The 19,334-nt window shown below is 55.6% G+C and overlaps 2 protein-coding genes across 6 annotated transcripts; one reads left to right on the top strand and one right to left on the bottom strand.

Moving 5' to 3' along the window:
- The first annotated feature begins 476 nt into the window (after positions 1-476).
- TMEM125 (transmembrane protein 125) lies at positions 477-9,491 on the top strand. Of its 3 annotated transcripts, XM_054833666.1 has the most exons (3): positions 477-725; positions 2,371-2,500; positions 6,350-9,485. In XM_054833666.1, exon 3 carries the CDS (start codon positions 6,662-6,664, stop codon positions 7,322-7,324), a length of 663 nt encoding a protein of 220 aa, XP_054689641.1. In that variant the 5' UTR covers positions 477-725; positions 2,371-2,500; positions 6,350-6,661; the 3' UTR covers positions 7,325-9,485. The 3 variants fall into 3 exon arrangements, with proteins under 3 accessions (XP_054689641.1, XP_054689643.1, XP_054689642.1); XM_054833668.1 differs by lacking the exons at positions 477-725; positions 2,371-2,500 and adding an exon at positions 5,990-6,171 and having other exon boundaries at positions 6,350-9,491; XM_054833667.1 differs by lacking the exons at positions 477-725; positions 2,371-2,500 and adding an exon at positions 6,022-6,224.
- A 2,174-nt stretch (positions 9,492-11,665) lies between these two features.
- On the bottom strand, positions 11,666-16,514 carry C8H1orf210 (chromosome 8 C1orf210 homolog). 3 transcript variants are annotated; one of them, XM_054834438.1, is made up of 5 exons: positions 16,471-16,514; positions 16,225-16,324; positions 13,758-14,265; positions 12,973-13,119; positions 11,666-12,479 (listed from the first exon to the last, which is right to left on the bottom strand). In XM_054834438.1, exons 2-5 carry the CDS (start codon positions 16,309-16,311, stop codon positions 12,124-12,126), a joined length of 1,098 nt encoding a protein of 365 aa, XP_054690413.1. In that variant the 5' UTR covers positions 16,312-16,324; positions 16,471-16,514; the 3' UTR covers positions 11,666-12,123. The 3 variants fall into 3 exon arrangements, with proteins under 3 accessions (XP_054690413.1, XP_054690414.1, XP_054690416.1); XM_054834439.1 differs by having other exon boundaries at positions 13,758-14,321; positions 16,225-16,508; XM_054834441.1 differs by having other exon boundaries at positions 13,758-14,327; positions 16,225-16,508.
- Between the last annotated feature and the right edge of the window lie 2,820 nt (positions 16,515-19,334).

Raw genomic sequence — 19,334 nt, forward strand, 5'->3', positions numbered from 1 at the left:
CTGCAGTATGGTGGGATCTGCTGACGCCGCTGTCTCCCAGGGAGGGGGGTACTGCGGCTGCCTGGGGATGGGGAGATGGCACTGCAATGGCATCTTGGCTGACTTAAGTGCCTGCCTGGACTAATGCCATACAAAGATCCAGTCCTGATGCGACCAGATGACCATAGCTTCTTCAGAACTGCAGGAGCTATTTTATTTAATACCACATAATAGCAAATACTTGCTGAATGTGTCAAATCTTCCCTAGCTCTGCCAACATGGCTGCAGGCTTCCTCTCACCTGCTGCCTGGGAGCTGCTCCCTGGCTCTGGCACCCCTTCATCTCCAGCTGGGAGGAAATGAGCCACCTTCCAGGATCGGTGTGCGGCCAGATCCTGCCTGGGGAGGGAGGGAGGGGCAATGCCTGCACACCGGCGTGGCTCTGGAGCCTCTCCAAGGCCAGCAGCAGGTTTGCTGAGACGCCACCCTGCTGGGGAATGCACCTGCCCGGGCGAGAGGTGAGGGCTTGCAGCCTATCGTCGGTGCTGCCTGCGCCGCACCAGGAAGGGGAGCCATCAGGAGCACCTGTTTCTTGGCAGACATTTGCCACAGGAAGGGAAGAGATTTTTCCCCATGAGCTCCCTCGTTAGCTCAATCCAGTGGAAGGAAAGCCAGGAAAAACCATTGCTGCCAGCCAGGAGCAGAGAACAGTGCAGGGCTGTGGCGTGTGGGCAGCGTCTGCTGCAGGTGAGTGAGCCCTCCTCCCCGGGAGCCGTGCGTGTGCGGGAAGGGCCCTACTTCATCAGTAGCTGCCAGCAGCTTTGGGGGCTGCTTCAGACATACTTAAGGGATCATGCCTCTTGCCTCCACATCATTTCTTCCTTGTGCCATCATGTTTCCTCTCGGCGCGTAAAGCTCAGGAGTTTCTTGTTCTTTCGGGACTCCCGTGCTTCCTTCAGCAGAGGTGCATCAGGACAGGCTCAGGCTCTCTGGGGTCAGGATGATGGATGCCTGTTACACATACAGAGAGGAAGGGGAACGCAAACCTTTATAATGTATGATGCCAAAGCTATCTAGATTTCTGTAAAAAGTAGCTGCACACTGATCCTGTTACAACAAGCCCTCCACCATCCTTACCCCCAGAGCCCCTAGGCTTGGTGAAGGGAAGGGATGGTCCACCATCACCCAGAGCTTCCCCGAGGCTTCCTAAATGATGTCTGGTGGCAGGAGCGCTACTGGGACAGATGCTCACTTCTGGGAAAGCATTATCCCTCTGGCAGGGTAGAGAGGGTGGGCTCTCCACAGAGATACAGATTAGACAGCATGGGTTTGCCTGGATTTTGAGCAGCTCCGGGAAGAAGGAATGTTGGGAATTGGTGGTTGATGTAGCAACCAAAGGAGTGTGGATCTCTTGCTAGGATTTTGGGTGAGACAGACAGATGCCACATAAAAACCTCATTACTCCTATTCCCTGTGGGTTCCTCTATCCCCACTCCTGAGTCCTCAGAAGAGGGGGGACCTTCCCACACGTCCCAGGGCAGCAGTGTCCATGCTTCCAGAGCCACAGATGGGCCTTGAACACTGCAACATTCAGAGCTTCTGATTTGTGTATTGGCATAAAACAAGATATATTGTGTATTCAGGCATAAAATATATTGTGTATTGGCACAAAACAAGATACATGAGCTTCACTCTCTTTGAACCTACTAGGGAGTTAGAACAGAATGGAATAGAATATGCTTAGGAAGCATTTCTTTACTGAGAGGGTGGTCAAACACTGGAACAGGCTTCCTAGAGAGGTGGTCAATGCCACAAGCCTATCAGTGTTTCAGAGGCATTTGGACAATGCCCTTAATTACATGCTGTGACTTGGTCAGCCCTGCAGTGGTCAGGCAGTTGGACTAGATGATTGTTGTAGGTCCCTTCCAACTGAAATGGGATGGGATGGGATGGGATAGAATAGAATAATTTCAGTTGGAAGGGACCTACAACAATTCAGGGCTGACCAAGTTAAAGCATGTCATTAAGGGCATTGTCCAAATGCCTCTGAAACACCGACAGGCTTGGGGCATTGACCACCATTCTAGGAAGCCTGTTCCAGTGTTTGACCACCCTCTCAGTAAAGAAATGCTTCCTAAAGCATGGGAAGTTGGAAAAATTACATGAAAGGATGGGAAAATATTTATGCTTATTCTGGGCTGGAGGTTTCTGTGAGTGGTGGCAAGTCCATCCCAAACAGGTTATGGCCAGACCTGGCCAAGAAGCAAATAAGCTGTGATGGACTGGAGAAGCAGGGGAAGGAGATGGCTTGTATGTCTTTGAGATTGTGAGGCTTTGTTGGCTCTCATCTAGATTTCTCATGCAAATCACTTTATGTATTGTTATTTTACAGCAAATTTTGCTGGACTATCCTGGTCTCCATGATGCTCACAAGGTCCACATAGCTCCATAAAACCCTTCCAAAGCTGGAAGCACTGCAGGAGCCTGTCCCACCCCCAGGCTTCCCCTCCTGAACGCTGTGGGTAAGGAATGTCTCATGGTGTACCTTGGGTTTAGGGAGAGGAGGGAAGTGAGGAGTATTTCAACAGCTGAGTGGTATGTGGCTCTGAAATGAAAGTGTTAATTAACATGGCGTGTATGTCAGATATCAGACAGTCAGACATAAAAAGTCTATAAGTAAATAAATACATGTACCATTCCCAGGTGGTCTGCAGACATGCATCTCCCACACCTGCAGCCAGGAGTGGCCTGTTGATGATGACCCTCAATTCCCAGTTAAATGCTGTCAGAGTAGGGAAGGAGAAAAAAAAAAAAGAAAAAAAAAAGAAAAACATGAACATTTTTGTTTTCCTGCATTACCAGTGCTTTCCTGTTCTTCCTCCCCAGCTGCCAGCCAGCAGTGGGGAAGGACAGCCTGTCAATTTTTTCCTGAAATGCGACCTTCAGGCAGAAAGCATTGCATGGCTAGGCTGGTCCTCTCCTCCTTTTTCTCTTGGGCACAATGTTGGGAGCACAGAAAGTACCGGGGTTCAGTAGTAAGTAAGTGGTAGAGATGAATGACCTGTGATACACGTTATCAAACTGGCTAATCTGATGGGCTAACTGGCTTAAGCTTCTAAGGGTCTGTGTTATGATCGATCACAGACCAGGGAGACCAGGTAGCCCAAAGAACAGCTGCAGAAGGGACAACTGCTGTGGAAAGGTTGTCCTCCTCCCTCATGGCAGAGCAGGGATCCACATCCCTTCCTTCTTCTCATTCTGATCTGGGAAAACTGATGCGTTGCATAATGCCAAGAAACCAGATCAGCAAAATTGCTGTGAGATCTAGTTTCATCCCTCCTCCAAGAAGTGGTGGGTGACAGCCCAGGATAAAGCTGCTCTGGTTTAACATATAAAGACAGTCAGATTTTTCTTAAAAGGATGGGAGGCAATGTACCCATGCTGAGGAATGGGAAACTGTAGTTAGATTTAAGGAAAATAATATTCCTGGTGAGGATGGTTAAACACTGGAATGATCCCAGAAGGGCTGTGGATCCTCCATCCTTGGCAGTATCCAGCCCTGAAATACTCAGTCCGACTTTGAGGTTAACTCTGCTTTAAGCAGGTGGGTGGACCAGGTGACTTTGCAAGGTCCCATCCCACCTGTGCTTCCAAAAGTAAAAATACTGTTATTAGTGGCACAAACCCTCACAGTCTAGAGAAGCCCAAGCAAGTGTGGATGCTTACAGAGCAAAAGTTTATATTCTGAGAACATTTTCAAACAGACACAAGGAAACATGGAGGCACACTTCAGTGGAAGCCTTTGCCTCTCCAAATCATTTATTTCATAGAGGTTAATATAACACCAGGAAACACGTGCTCGTAGAAGTCACACATTATTTTGTTTTGCAGTCAGATGCTCTAAGAGTTTTATCTTGCTCCCTGACCTTCTTCTGAGCAAATAAAATTTAAAATGGTTAAATTTTAAAAAGTAACGTGAGAATGCAGTACCATAGCTTGATTTTTGGTCGTATTTTCCCTCACTGTGGTTTGTGCTGTTGTGTTTTTCTTGCTTACTGTTTGACTCATAACTTGTGTGTGTAACTTTGGTCAAGCAGCAGAAGGTCACAGACTTTGCACTTCTCCAAGCTTTATGTTTTCTTAGTCCAAAATCTCAATCTAATCTACAAACCTGCTATCTACTAGACTCACCAGTTTGCTGGTAAGGAGGAGATAAGGCACCTCTGTGCTTGGAGAAGGAAAGGCAGGAGGAAGTAGTGATTAGCACCAAGCTGGTTTGCATGGGCTGGGGAAATGTCTCCAGGCTCAATGTCTTCTCACCCCTCTACTTTGAAAGTGCCCCATGACATCCTCACCTTCTCAGGGACCTGTGTCCTGAGCACATGCGGGCAGCGCAAGGTATCTGCTGTCTCATGCAAAATCGAAGTGGGTCCCAGCAGTCACAAATCAGCATACTCAACCACAGCTTTTTTTCCTCTCTAATTGGTGCTTTCTGACTGTTCTGGCTCTAGCCAGGAGCTGCAGATCTCCCACGGGCCTCCAGGCACGTGTGCCCTCTGGAGCCTGGGTTTCTGTGTCCCAGCACACTCCCTGCCCGGGCAATCCAAGCACCAGCAGCCATGCAGGGGAGCTCCCACGGCGCGACGGGTCCCAGGCCTGCAAACCCGCGGTGGTTAGAGACTTCCTGGACACGTGCTCCCAGCTGGCAGCGTGCCCTGAGCCACGTCCAAAGTGACCTCATGCTCCATCACAGCCGGGGAGTGACTCAGGAGGAGCTTGGCCTGACACTGTCAGGCGGTGTCTGGTTCGAGCACCCCCCCACACACTATTGTCCTCCCTCTCCCCCCACCCCATGTTGGCTTGTCCCCAATGGAGGGAGATTTTGAGGTATTTGCTGGTAGCAAAGGCATTGCCACAAGGGAATGTGGTCTGTGGAGACTGTCTGAGGACAGGGAGAGCTGTGGGAGGAAAGATCTCTGGTGTGTGCAGAGCTGCCATGCGTGGAAGTCACAAATCGTCCCCACCCGTCCATCATGAGCCCAGAGTTCCAGCACCGTGCAGAGCAGGGCACAAAGACAAACAGTGTGTGTGGTGTGGGCCGATGGGCTCCTGGAGAGCCGTTTGTAGCAGGCAGTGTGCTGCATGGCCGCCCCCCCAGCCCGGGAGAAGTGACACAGCTCTGACACAGGGGATCTGCATCAGTTCCTGTCCCCGCCATGGGCTCCTGTGGGACTCAGAGCAGTTTGTGTGTGCGTGCCCATGATTGTCAAGGGTGCGTCGGCAGGTGAGCAGGGAGGGACTTCGTGGGTCTCCAGGGTCTGCCTCATGTCTCAAGGGCTCAGCCATACCTGAGATGCTCCCGCACTGTCCTCCCCAGCACCTCTCCTTGCTTTGGGTACTAGCTGTGCTGCAGGGTCCCTCTGGTGCTGTGGGACCAGCCTGAGCATGCACATGCTGTAGTGGGACGTGCATGTGAGAGAAATGCAAGTGTCTTCTGCTCTTGGTGTGAAACTGTACCCAGAAAAGCATTGAGGGGGGCCAGGACGCCGGGGAGGTGATGAGCCCAGGAAGCAGGTTGAGACAAGGCGCTGTGCCAAGGGGAGCCCAGCTGAGCACAGCACCATGGAGCCCACCTCTGCCCTACACCCGTCAGTACCCTTCCCCTGCTCCCCTCCAGTGGTGAAGTGCTTCAGGGACCAGCAGAGAGCAGAGCAAAATTGCAGGGTGCCAGGTCACAGCTGTCTGGGGGCTCTTTCCAGGGAAGTGCTGAGACCACTGGAGATATAACCATCACATTTGTGTAGGGGACTTGCGAGGGGGGACCACCAGTGGTGCAGGGGTAGGGACAGGGCTGAGGACATGCAGCGAGGGCAGCTCTCGCTCTTCAGCAACTGGACTGGAAGGGTTAAGCCCCGGTCCTGACCCCCACCTCCCGCTGTAGTTCTGGGCAGCAGAGCCAGTTGGTGACAAGAGGCTGATGCTGATGAGGGAGCATGTGAAGCCGGAGCTGTGAATGGGGCTTTATCCCAGGAGGGACCTGCCTCTGCTCCGTCCCTGCCCTGCTGCCAGCACCAGCTGCAGGCAGAGTCCTGCGGGCAGTGATGTGCTGGTAGCCTCTAAGCAGGGCATGCAGGGCTGGAGAGGCAGGATACTTGCCCCTGGGGCAGGCTGAGATACCCCGCAGTGCATGGAGGTCTCTGGTGAAGATGTTTGTGGCTGACCTGTGCTCCAACGCCCGGGGCTTTTGTGAGGGGAAAGTCTGCAGGCCAGCCCTGAGCAACCGAGGCCCGGGGTTTGGCAGGGGATTGTTTGGTACAGGGAAGCAGGGTTAGTCTCTGTTCAATGCTATCTTCTCTTCTTGACTCTTTCAGATGAAACACACGGGAAAGGAAGGACACAGCCTTGGTCATTCCATTACGATGCTGCTCTGGGGATGCTCCACCATGTCCTGCAGCCCTGCCTGGAGAGCGGGCTCAGCCCCAGCACACGGACTGTAACTCTCCAGGTGGCACTGCTGCAGAAGGGAGCTCCACCAGGCTCCAAAGAATGAGACGGAGGCACTCCCGCTTGAGAAATGCACCTGCCTTCGCAACCATTGCTGCCTTGACCCTCCACTTTGCTGTAAGGATCTAGGTTCATCTGTGCAACTGCCCTGCCGTGCCCTCTCCACCTAGCCGCCCACCATGCCGGAGCTGGCAGAGCTGAGCACCCCCCGCACCCCTGCAGACGCGGACCACATCCAGAGGAACATCCTGGAGGAGCACGTGGAACTCTGGTGGTTCCAGGACCCCAAGAAGTCCATCCTGTGCTATGGGATGGCTGTGGTGCTGATCCTGGCCTGCGGGATCGGGGGCATCATCCTGCTGTATAGCACGAGCAGCCGGTCTGGGGAGTGGCGGCTGGCCGTGGGCACCACACTCTGCCTCCTGGCCCTGCTCGTGCTGCTGAAGCAGCTGCTGAGCTCTGCAATCCAGGACATGAACTGCATCCGCAGCCGGGATCAGATTGAGCTCCTGAAGAGTGGGGGCTTCTCAGACTGCCTGGTGCTGCTGCTCAGTGCCCTGGTGCTGGTGGTCTGCGGGGTCGTGCTCACCATCCTCTCCACCACAACCATGCAGCTCAGCCCTGCACGGCCACTGGCCAGCATGTTCACCAGCGGGGTTGTCCTCCTGACTGCTGGCAGTGCCATCCTCCTCTGCCTGCTGCTCTACCTGCTCTGCACCTCCTGCCACCAGGCTGCTCCTCGGAGCCTGGAGACCGGCGAGATCCGTGTCTTCACCATCTCCGGCCGCCTCGCCGCTAACAGGCGGCTTCCTCCCACCTCCAGCATGGCCAACCTGATCTGACCCAGCACACCCCTGCGTGAGCCTCCAATATGACCCGTCAGCAGGGCTTGTGCCGGCCTTTCCCGAAGGAAGGGCAAGCATTGCGGTGTGCCTTGCGCTTCTTTCGGAGATGATTGGCATTTGCTTTGCCCCAGGCTGACAGCACAGCAGGGACTTGGGGTGCCTGGACGGGCCCTGTGACCTGGCACATTAGGAGTGCAGCACCAGTCTGGTTGGCGTTTTATCTCTGCAAAGCCTCCTGCGACAGCTGCTGACCCCGTCACAGAGTTAAGGTGAGCCTGTCCTGTACCCCTGGGGACTCCAGTACTTGCTTGGTTCCTGCGGTTCCCGGAGCTGTGTCGTGTACTCTCCTGGCAGGAGAGGCTGTGATTGCAGGCGGTATAAAGCCACCCTGTGCTCTGTGCGGAGCCGCCAGCTCCTGAGCAAAGTAGAGCCTCTAGCAGCTGATGAATGGCAGGAAATATTCCGCACATCAGCAGGCATGCAGTGCGAGTGAAGGGAGCTCAGTGGGAGGTACGGCTGCAGGGGCTGCTCCCGAGAAAGCACCTGTGTGTCTGTGGGAGTGAGAGTGGGATTTGCATGGGATTCTGTGTGCCAGAGCCCCAGTATGGCCAGACCTCACATGAAATGCCGTTTGTGTTGGCAATGCCAGGATCTGTTCCAATATGACCTTTCTGCAGCCCACCATCTTCCGTGGTTTATCAAAGGGGTGATCAAAGGGTGTCGGTGTCAGGGCGCTGAAGGGTTATCAGTGCTGGACTGTGTGTTGCGGCTCTGGTTTATCTCTACAAGGTGTCTATCACTGAGGTGTCTTTCCCAGAGGCAGACTAACAATTCACCCCCCTGGGAGCTTTTCCTGTGACTTGAGGCTAATTTACCCGCCAAAATTCTCATTTCCCCCCACAGTCCCGTAAAACATTTCACTGCCCTTTCCATAGACACAGATCCTAACCTCCTAGTGAAGCTGCTCCTGCGCAACCTTCTCCTCATCTTCCTGTCTGCTCCTATCTCCCCCTCACTTGAGCTGCTCTGCCCCGTCATTATTTTTGCTCATTATTTCCCAGGTTCCCTCTGTAATGGAACAAGACTGAGCTATTGGGTTTTGGTGCCTGGTAGCAAATTGATTTGGAAAAGGACAGTAGCTCATTCCCTTAGTAACAGCACAAATCACTGTCCATGTTACACCTGGAGGTAGAGTTCAGCATCAGTGAACCCCGCCAGGTATACACTGGACAATGAGGACTTCATCCCTTCACAGCTCCAGACCACACTATCGCCAATGCACTCAGATCGCCTGAGGGCACTTCTGTATTCATTTGCTCTTACCCTGCTCCTGCTGGCTTTCCTTCCCCCAAAGCCTTGGATTATTTTCCCAAAGTATGAGAACATCATTCTGACTTTTCTGGATCTCTGTTATTTCTACATTTTCCTCTGCCACTTTCAGATCATCCACAGATTTTATTAAACGGCTGTTTCCTCCTCTCTCTGCATCACTTCTCTTAATCTGCCCAAGAATTCAGAGGGTGTTACTGAGCTCAGGCCCTCCTGTGCTAAATCCTCTGTCATGCAAAGAGCCGTCCTTCCCCTCCGGGCTGTTTGACCCCAGGTCCACCAGGGACCCCTGTGCATCCACAGGGAGGGGCAGGCCAGAGACGGACAATTTTGCACCATCACCATTGCTGCTGCTCTGCACGTGTGTTGGTGCATGTGCAGTTATGCCAAGATGCACCGTCTCTGCCTGCATCAGCGCTTCAGCAGTTACTCCAAGGTCCCCCAACCTGCAGATGTAGAAAGGCCACAGCTGCCTGCACACCAGCTGTTTTGCACATCTGGGCATTTCTGTGAAGATGCGTGACTGTGCCCAGCTCGCAGTTTCACGCTGCCTGCATATCAATGTGAATCCTCCCCTCCATAGCCCCTTCAAAATGTGCCCCAAGTGCCCATGAATTGTGCCAGAAAGGGATGCTCGTGGGCCACGTCAGCAACCTGAGGAGTAATGGCTGAGAACAAGCTGTCTCTGAGGATGGCGGTTTGGGGTCTGGCTGCCCAGGTGGACAGCCTGCGCTGCCCCCGTCACTGACTCACCTCCTGCAGCAGCAGTGCTGGTTTGTTCCTTTCTCGGTTCCTGTGTTGTGCGTGGAAATACATTAATAAAGTGTTGTAGAAGTCAGCTGTGTTGAAGGCTGATGCTTGAGTGACAGCCTCTCTGCGGAGCAGGAGGAGGCAGGGCTGTGCAGAGCCGGCCTCTGCTCAGGCTGAGCCCAGGGCTGAAATCATGACAGCTCAGGGTCCCTCCTGCGGCTGTGGTTTTGGCTCATCAGCTAGCGTGGCAATGCCACCACAGCCCCCCAAATGCACGTACTTACTGCCGGGTATGTGACTCCCACCTCCAGATCCATGTGCATCTCCCTCTGCTTAAGGACAGAGACATAGCCGGTCCCCCTTACCACCGCTCTGTGAACCTAAGACCTTGCTGTGCCCCTGAAAGATGCTCACGTGGAGCACACAAAGCCTCCTGAATGTGTCGGTGAGGGCTGGTTTGTTTACAGAGAAGCTGTTTCCCCCTGCGGTACGGCCAAGCCTCGAGCCGCACGGCAGCAGCTGCTGCCTGCGAGGAGCCTGGAACCAGTCTGCCTGCATACCTGCTACTGCTCCCATCCGCCAGCCTCCCTCGGTCCCTCTGGCAGCTTCCTGGGGGGACCTCTTTGGAGAAGGCTCCTCCTGTCCTGCTCTGGCCCCCTTGTAATCCCAGCTCTGCCTGCCAGATGCATTTACTCCCCACGCGACCTGCCAGGCTGCTGCCCGCTTGCACTGGAGCTGCTTGGAGAGGGGGGAGAGGGGCTGCCACAGGACCGGGGCCGCCTGCGCACCCGAAAAACATCTGCTTCATTAAAGAATAAACGGGTGGGCCTCCCAGCAGGGTCAAATTAGGCAAGCAACCCACCACTAGGTACTGAGGGACGGGAGTGAGCAAGATGCTGGAAAAATAAGCCTGGAAAGTTGTATTTTTAATCTCTTTTAAGACATCGCTGAGACCAAAAGTAAAATAATGCATCTAGCACGAGTTCATGTGATGGAAAAGCATATAGACAAGCCCAGAAGATACCCTCTGAAAGGTAACTGAAATGCATTTTCCCAGCCCTCAGATTTAAGTCTCCTATCTTACCTGAAAGATGTTAGAATTTTCCAAAAATTACAGCATATATTGTATTTTCACAAGTAGCTGTTAAGATGAGCCCAGGAGGCAAAACATGAGGCAGCGACTGCAAAAGTAAAGCTCAGTTTAGAATATGTCGTTTAAGAGCAAAAACTGCCTGAGCACTGAAACAAGGCAGCAGGTTTTCTGCTCCTCATGGCTTCAAATGGCACTTTCCCTCTCTGGAAGGCGCTTTAAGTCACTGGCCTGTATCACACATCCAACGCCTGAGCCAGTCATCCCCTTTGGATTACATTCTCTGACGTGTATTATTTACTTTTGCATACACTGTGCTCTGTAAATATCTTAGTAAGTAGAGAAATAGAAAGGCAGTTTACAGTCGAATGGAGGTTTGAAGGAGACGGGGGAGTTAGCCGTGTGGCAGGGCTGCAGGAAATGCCATCCCTGTGATGATGCTTCATGCTCCGGAGCGTGATGGAGAGATTCCTGGGCTATCAGGGATGGTAACGACTGGGCTGTGCCCTGGGAGATCTTCCCAGCCGGATGGTACCAGCCTTCTGAATCATTTACTAAAGGTGAATGCTGCTCCTGCTCCCTGCTTCTACCTCCAGCGTGACCCACACGGGCACGACCAGCTACAGCAGAAACAATGTGGAGTTACTTATGTCTCATGTGCTGTTTATTGTCCCACAAAGATGACAGGAATGCAAAAATTATAATGTTTGTATAACTCCATGGTTAGAGATACAGACAGGACTCTGTAATGTGTGCGGGGGGGACAGGGCTGTCTCGCCCCGGTGCACGTGCCTGCCTGATGCCGCAACCGGCACCGCCAACAGGTTTGCTCAGCTCTGCAGAGCTGGCATGGGAAAGGTAGGTGTCTCGCTGGAGAGGGAAGAGAGAAAAGTGGGAAGGAGCACAGCGGGTAGCAACGCTGGAGAGACGTGCACAGAAACCCTGCGACGACGCACCAGGGCTGCCCGTGCCAGATCAGGTAACAGATTTGTTTGCACAAGAGCACTTGTTGTGCCACAGAGCTGTTCCCTCACCGGTGCAGTTAACGAGGAATGTATTTATGGTCCTTGAAAGCACAGGCAAAAAAAGCCACACCCCAGCTGTGGGGCTGGGGGTCTCCTCCCGGCACTGCCACTGGGAAAGTCCCAACAAACCACTGCAGGCAGAGGCAGCGTAAAATCATGCTTTAATCACACCCTGGAATGCCAACACATTGAGGGACAGAGCAGGGCAGGGTCTGGCACCCAGGGGGCAGCGGGGCCAGTGCCCGAGACTCCCCAGGGAGCACCAGGGCAGGCTCCTCTTCCCACCCGACCAGGCTGCCTGGGCACGACAGGCACCATCTCCTTCATCCTCAGTATCCAAGCAGGGCCGGGAGAGCAGCAGTGGGTCCAGTGTCCCCTGTGCCGGTGCAGCCCCACTGGCATCTCACTGGGGCACTTTGGGGCCGGCTGCCTTCAGCCTCCATCACCATTCCCAGTCCACCCCTTCTACCCCGTCCTCTCCACTCCTTTCCTCCTGCCCCCAGCCGCGTGGGCCCAAAAGCCGAGGGCAGGTGGGAAAGGGCAGGAAGGGGATGGAGGTGGGGGGACAGCGAGAGGCCACAGTGCTGGTGGCTGGGCTGGGCTCAGATGGAGAGGTGCGACTCCCACTCCTCTTCCTCCCGCTGCTGCTCACTTGGCTGGATGTAGTTGTCCTCAATGAAGCCATCATCATCCTCAGCTTGCAGACTGGCAGCACTGGGCATGGGATGGTTCTTGCTGGCCCCCCAGCCCCTGTCCCAGCTGCTGCCGTCCTCCATGGGACTGCCTCCAGTGGAGCTGGTCTCGGGCAGCGGCCGGTGACGGTAGCTGGCGAAGTTCTTGTGGAAGAGCTTGCACTTGGCAGCCAGCGCAATCAGGATGGAGATGCTGATTGCTGCCACCAGGAAGCCCACCAGGTACGGCCAGCTCCTTCCTCCCTTCCTGGAGGGCGGTGTGGTGGCTGCAGTGCAGGGAAGGCACATCAGGGCATGGCAGGTCAGCCTGCGGCATACCCAGTGCTCCTCAGCAGTCAGCCCTGTGCATGCCTGCAGCATGCAGCCAGCACTGGATTGCTTTCATTAGGAGCGATATAAATGCTCTTCACCAAGGGCTAGCCACCAAGGGTGCATGAACACTGCGGGGAAAACTGCTGGTCATCTGTCTGATACTGGTGCCCATCACCGTGGAGTCTGTGTTCTGTGTGGCTCTGTGGCATCTGCTAACTTCTCAGCTGCAAAGCCAGCAAACACCTCCAGGTGGTGGCCACCCTCCCCACCAAGGCACCGCTGGAGGCCACCCTCCCCACCAAGGCACTGCACCAGCAGTGGCTGCACAGCCTGAGCCCCTGGGACCGCGGGGCAGAGCAGGGGATCTCTGCCTGTAGTCTCCTCTGGGGTGACGGAAGGCAGGAGGGAGCTAGACCTTATGGATGCCCCCATAGCTGCACAACTTACTGTTGCTGTGGGCCACTGTGGTCTGCTGCACCGTGCTGACCTCCCGAGGAAACCGCTGCTTCATCTGGCAGCCCAGGTCCTGGGAATCCAGAGCTGCAACCTCCCGGCCCTGCAGCTCCGGGGGTGATGCACAGGTCACCTGCACAGCTGGGAGAGACACGGGCTAAGGTGAGACAGAGGGTCTTCGCCCATCCCCTCCCCAGTTTAGAGAAGGGGCTCCTTGCTTGCTCCTGGGTTGATGGGATGCATCACAAGGTGCTCCTGGCTCTGCCCTCCAGCCTTGCCGGTTCCCTGACCAAGGAACCGTGCAAGTGTATGACCATGATTAGGAGGCTCCTTCTAACTGGATAATGCCAAAATCATGAATACAGATGGAAAACCCACTATCGCAGGGTTGCTTTCACCTGGGAGCTGAGCTCAGAGGGTTGGAGCCTGATCCTGCTCCACAGGAGGAGCTGCTAAGTGCTCAGCAGCTCTTGAAAATGTGATCACTCCATGTAGATACATAAAGGTGGATTTAGGGGCTGAACTGTACATGCAGCCCCTCTCCCAGAAGAGTGACTGAATTATCCTGTCTCTTGTTCCTAGAAATCTTTGGTGTCATGTGTAACTGCAAACGGGGAACTGACAAGTTTCAGTTCTGTGTCCCTCAATAGGGTGGGAGAGGTCCCTGGGGAGCCATCACAGATCCTGCCCGGAGTTGGAGCAAAAGGATCAAGTGAACCCCTGCACCCAGGGTTCCTCCTGGCCGACACCTCTCCTGCCACCCGCCCCCATGTGCTCACCTTGCCTGCGCTGCAGCCACTGCTGCAGAGGGTGCGCGGTGCAGTCACAGACCCAGGGGTTCCCTTCCAGCCGGACCTGCGGGACTGCCTCCATCAGCTCCAGGCTCAAAGCGTTCACAGAGACCAGTGCGTTGTGCTGCAGGTCCAGGTGGAAAAGAGCCTTCAGCGGCAGGAAGAAAGGGACCTCAAGCTCTTGCAGATTGTTATTTCTTAGGAGCAGTGTGTGCAAGTTTCCCAAGCCCTTGAAAGCGTCTGTGTGGAGGTAGGCAATGCTGCAGCTGCTCAGGTCCAGCAGACGTAGTGCCCCGAGGTTGGAGAAGACTGCTGGGCTCAGCGCCAGCAGGGCATTGCTAGAGAGGTTGAGGGAGCGCAGGGAAGGGAAAGGCATCAAGAGAGTCCCGTGACGGGGCATGACCAAGGAGTTGAAGGAGAGGTCCAAACCGGTGATGTTGCTTGGAAGGGAACTTGGAGCGTGCAGGAGGCTCTTCCCGTTGCAGTCTGCCCATCCCTGAGAAAAAAGCTGCTGTCCGAAATGGGTTCTCCATGCTGGTGAGGATCCCTAGACTGAGACTCCCCAGAAGTTCAAATGTCTTAATTAATTACCCTTGCAGAGTTTAAAAAAGCAAAGACACAAACAGGCATAAAAAAACCATGAGCTGCCAGTTTGGTGTGAGCCCAGATAAATGGAGAAAGATGAGCAGGACAGCCCAGGACTGAGAGCAGCTAACTGAAGAAGTAAAGGAAGAGCACAGAGAGCTGGGAGGAAACCCAGACAGAGGGGGTAGATGTGGAGGGACCGGGATGTCACCCTCCTGTCCCCATTTCCAGGGCAGTTGCCATCTGGATTCAGCCTGCAGGACACCTTCCTCTTCCTCCCCCAGATCCCCACCTCCAGCCCCCAGGGAGCTCTTGTGTGACACAAGGGCATCCTCCAGCTGGGGCAGGGAGGCGGGCGAGACCCCTGCCCACTGTGAGGGCGGGCAGGCAGCGGCAGCTGGCCAGGGCACCTGCACCAGCACCCACGTCAAGAGCTGCTCCTCAGGGCCTGTGCAGGTTGTTGTACCCCCACCCCCAGCCCTCCCGTGTTTCTGAGGATACACTGCGAGTGGCAGCAGCTTAGTGCAGGCTGGCTCTGTCTGTACTAGTAAATAAAACAGAGCAGGGACCATTTGCTCTCCCAAAAAGCCAGCAGTGCATGCTGGAGGGATAGATCAACCCACATGGATGGATTTTTCCCCCCCCCAAAAAACAAGGTGGCCAAATTCAAGCTGGTTTTGGGGAGCACTCCCCAGCATGTGTTACTCCTGCCTGGGCTTTATGTGGGAGAGGGCCAGCTGCCCAAACTCAAGCTGCCAGGGAGCAGGTCAGCAATTTAAGTTTGGTTGGACAGGCACGGGGCTCCTGCTCGATGCCGAGTTTGGGGCCCGCAGGCAGAGATGCCATGCTGGAAGTTTGCCGCAGTCCATAGTCCCAGGTTTCCAGGTCCATCTGCTTTCCAGCTAGCCGGCCTTTCTGTTTCTTTGCCTCTCACGTGATCACCCCTCCTTTCATCCTCCTGTTCACCTAAATCTCCTATCAGGCCCTGCTGTCCCTGCTTGCCAGAGGAACAGATGTGCACTTGTAAGTCTGGGCTGCCGAAGACTGGGTTACAACGAGCTGAGCCATGGGGGCATCGCACAGGTCCCGTCTCAAGCTCAAACCGAGCTGGGCTTGGGAAGGCTGGGGAAAACAGTGCAAGCCTTCTGACGGAGGATGTGAAAGCTCAGTGGGCAGCGCTGCCCTGTGCCATCGGCCCGCAACAGCTGCTTTTCCTGCCTTCTCCTGCCTCCCACCCAGTGCAGCCGAGCTGCTGGCTGTGGTGCTTGCCCCGGCAGGATGAGTTAGTTATATTTCCTGCTCCTCGCCAGGGCTCAGGGATCCTGACTCCACGGTTGCCCTGACCCTGGCGTCGGTCACTGCATCACTGGGCGCTGGGGAAGGGAGTGAGGGGCTGGGAGCCCCTCAGGGATGTGCCTCGCTGCTGCTCGCCATGCACCCCTTATGGGCAGCTGTGCTATGGCAGCAGCCAAGAAACCCACAGAGTCAGAAGTGCCATGGCTCAGAGGAGCCTTTCCCAGCCCCACTGTGCTCCGGTGAATGGGCTGGACAACGTGACATGTTCAGCCCAAGGCTGGGAGCAGGGGTGCTGCAGGGCTGGGAGCAGGACAGCCCGGCTCCAGGTGTGGGTGAAGCACCCCTGTGGCTGGTGCCACTGGCACAGCACGTCTCCCAGTTAACTCCGCTTGCTACCGTGGGTTTTCATTGCTCATCGTGTCTCGAGCCATGCAGAACAGTAGCTGCCTGCCAGGGCCTGCCGCCCCGCAGGCACACAGTGCCGCCACCCCAGCTGTGCTGGCCCGACAGCGAGTGGGGTGCCCCTGCCCACCCCCAGCTGCTGCCCATGCCAGAGCCCCCTCGGCCCCCCTACCTGGTGGTCAAGGCTGCAGGGATGTCCCGTCACCAATGACCAGGCGCAGAGGAGGCTGCAGACCCTGAGCAAGCAGGCAGGAGCCATTGGCTCCAGGAAACTGCCGGGCAGAAAAACAAGTCTCAGAGAAAGCTGGGAAGCCGGCAGAGCCGGCCCTGCCGGGCGAGGTGTGGCCACGGCCGCAGGGCCCGGGGCCCCCACCGACCCCCCGTGCCCTGGCCGCACGGCTCCGCAGACCACCAGCACCTGGGAGACAGCCCGGCTGCCGCCGCGGCCCCGCTCCCTCCTGATGGCTGCGTGCGGGTGAAAGGTGGCGGCACCGGTTACACATTAACCGCCGCGCCCCGTCACCTCCCACCCGCTGCCTCCTGTGACCGGAGACCAGGGGACCACTAGCATCTGCCTGATGGACCGTGGGGTGCCGTGGGGGCTGCCTCGGTGGGAGCGGAGCACCGGGAGGTGCTGGGGCACCGGTGGAGGAGGGGGGCACCTCTGCGGCATCTGCCCTGAGACCACCGGGCTCGAGGAAAGCAGCCTGTGCCCAGCCCCGGTGCTGTGCCAGCCGCTGTGCCCCAGCTCCACACACCCAGGACAGGGATATGCAGCAAGCCTCAGCTGAAGAAGCTGGGGCTGAGGCAGCAAGAATGTTTCCTACAGGAAAATAAAAGTCTCATCGGGATTAAAGCGGAAAGGTGTTTAAAACGTGCGGCAAATGGGCAGGTCCCTGGGCCTGGCAGTCGCTCAGCAGTGTTGGCTTTCCAGCATCAGGGAATCGCTAATAAAAATGTGACTTCCCTGAGCAGCACCCAGATCTCCTGTGAGGGTCCCAGAGCACGTGGGTGCCCCATCACCTCTGGCACCCCCTGCGCAGACCCACCGCTCATCAGTAGAGCTCCCTGCCAGCCCTGCTGTGGAGTCACAGGAAATCAGGGAAATCTTGTCAAAGCAGTATCTTGTGGGTGTTTGCTGGCACAAAATGGGATGTGCTCTCATGCCCATGGGTGCCGGGGTGGGTGAACGAGCAAGGGCTGGCTGAGCCACAGCCGGGGCAGGGGAGGTGCTGGCAGTGCCGTCTCCCGGCTTTGCCTCTGCAGCCAGAGGGAGATCCCAGCTCTTTTCCTCGCTCCCCGTTCCCTGCCCTCTGTTCCCGGTTCCCCTTTCCCACTCCTGCTCAGCAGCAGGAAGCCGCCTGCCAACAAGAACGCTGCAGCTCTGCAGTTTCCACCCCGGCGGCGACCAGGACAGGGCGGCCCCACTTCCCCCAGCTGCCAAGGGGCTCCTCCACGGCTGTACGATCCACCCTTTCCTCAGGGAAAGGGTTTCCCAGCAGCCCATCCTTGATCCCGTGAGTGTACGGCGAATGCAAGCACAGCCAGGCAGCTGCCTGCGCCCCAAGCTGCCCTTCTGATGCACAGGTTGGGCTGGGAATGCTCAGCCACCTCACTCCCGGGCTGCTCTTAAGCCTTGCAGCAGCAGCCCTTCATCCAGCCTTGCAGGGCCTCCCTGAGACCTACCGTGCACGTAAAACAAAGCAAACGGCCAGAAAAGCAGGGCTAGAAAATTGTTGCTGAGGCAGCCCAGCCCATCGGTGCATTCTCAGGGTGTTTGCGTTTCCTATCAGGAAACGTATCGGTGCGTTATGGTTTCTGGCATGCGGTGCCATGCATTAGACTGTGCAAATGATAACAAAAAGGGGTATTTTTGTCACTTTTTTTTTAGTCCATCGTGATTCAGCAAAAAAGTTGAGGTCTGTGAATTCAGCAGAAATTCAGGTGCTTTCAGTGTGCTGTGGGTTGGGCAGCTGGAGATTTCCGTATTACAGGAGAGCAAGTGTGGCAAGCTGCTTTGGCTGGGCTCGGCTGCACCCACCTCCCTGCTTCCTCCTCTGGAGCTGCGTAAGGTTAAACTGGAGCTCCAGGGTCCTGGTTGGGTCTCCCCACAAAACCTCCCAGAGAGGTTTCCTACCCCACCTTCCAGCCAAGGGATCTGCACAGATAGAAACCTCTTATCCAGATGTTCCTAGAAAAAAAGCAAGGGAACAAATCATCTCAGGTCAGATCCCTTGATGGATCCCTGAGATTTTCTGGACACCACCTGGTGTGGAGAGCTGACCCCAGATGGTTCCCATTCCCCAAAGGAGCAAAGCAGTGCACCGGTTCCTCTCGGGCAGTAAGACGAGCCATGCTGTGCTCCCTGGAGGAACTTGCTGCAGGGCCCGCGGGTGCAAAGCCTTCCCGTAAAGTGTGTTTGGTCTGTAAATAATCCTGTCCTCAAAGTGATGCCTCGTGTCAGAGGACATTTCACAGAGTGCATCATAACTCACAGCTGTGTGCATGCTGCCAGGGGAGCACAGCATTTGTGTGCTCTTGTTGCTGCCCCAGGTGCAGAATGTGTAAGCACACGGTGGCACGATGACATTTACGGTTCTGAGTGACACTGACCTCTACAGCCAGTGAACTAGATGCCTTTTATTTATCTGGTCATGTACCTTCCCTCGTTCTGCAGCTGAACGGAGTGTGCGGATGAGTCCCTGACTCTCTTGCAAATGAGCTTGGGGTTGACACGGGGGACCCTGGCAAGGCACCGTCGGCAGCAGGGACCAGCCTCAGCTGCCCAGCCTCTGCGCGTCGCGCAGTGGGACGGCCACGTGCTTGGCATTTATGTTATGGTTGTGCCTCAAGTGCCCCAGTGGTCTCCCAAAACCAGATCCCCTTGCCTACACACAGCCCATGGCAAAACACCGGGCTTAGTTTTCCAGGCAAACTGGGCAGCTGCATCCAGTGTCACATCTTTTTCAGATCCTCTCCATCCCTCCTGTCGTGGGGTGGCCGGGTGGCTGCACTGGGGGAGCCCCTGCCTGCTGCCATCCCTCCCTCAGCATGCCACGGGCACCACGCAGCCCTGGAGCACGCTGTAAATAGTCGGAAGCGATGAATGGATTTCCCCTTCCTCTCCATGTGTGCTTTAGATTTTTGGCCGGATACAGCATGGACTCAGGACACACCAAAACATGAGGCTCGCTCCCCAGCAGCCCTGGCTTTCACGTGGGAACAGCTTGGTTTGTGAAGCAGTATGAGGTTTGGTGGGTGAAGCTTACGGTGATTTCCTGG

Source organism: Grus americana, chromosome 8 (assembly GCF_028858705.1).
Source record: "Grus americana isolate bGruAme1 chromosome 8, bGruAme1.mat, whole genome shotgun sequence".
Classification (NCBI taxonomy): domain Eukaryota; kingdom Metazoa; phylum Chordata; class Aves; order Gruiformes; family Gruidae; genus Grus; species Grus americana.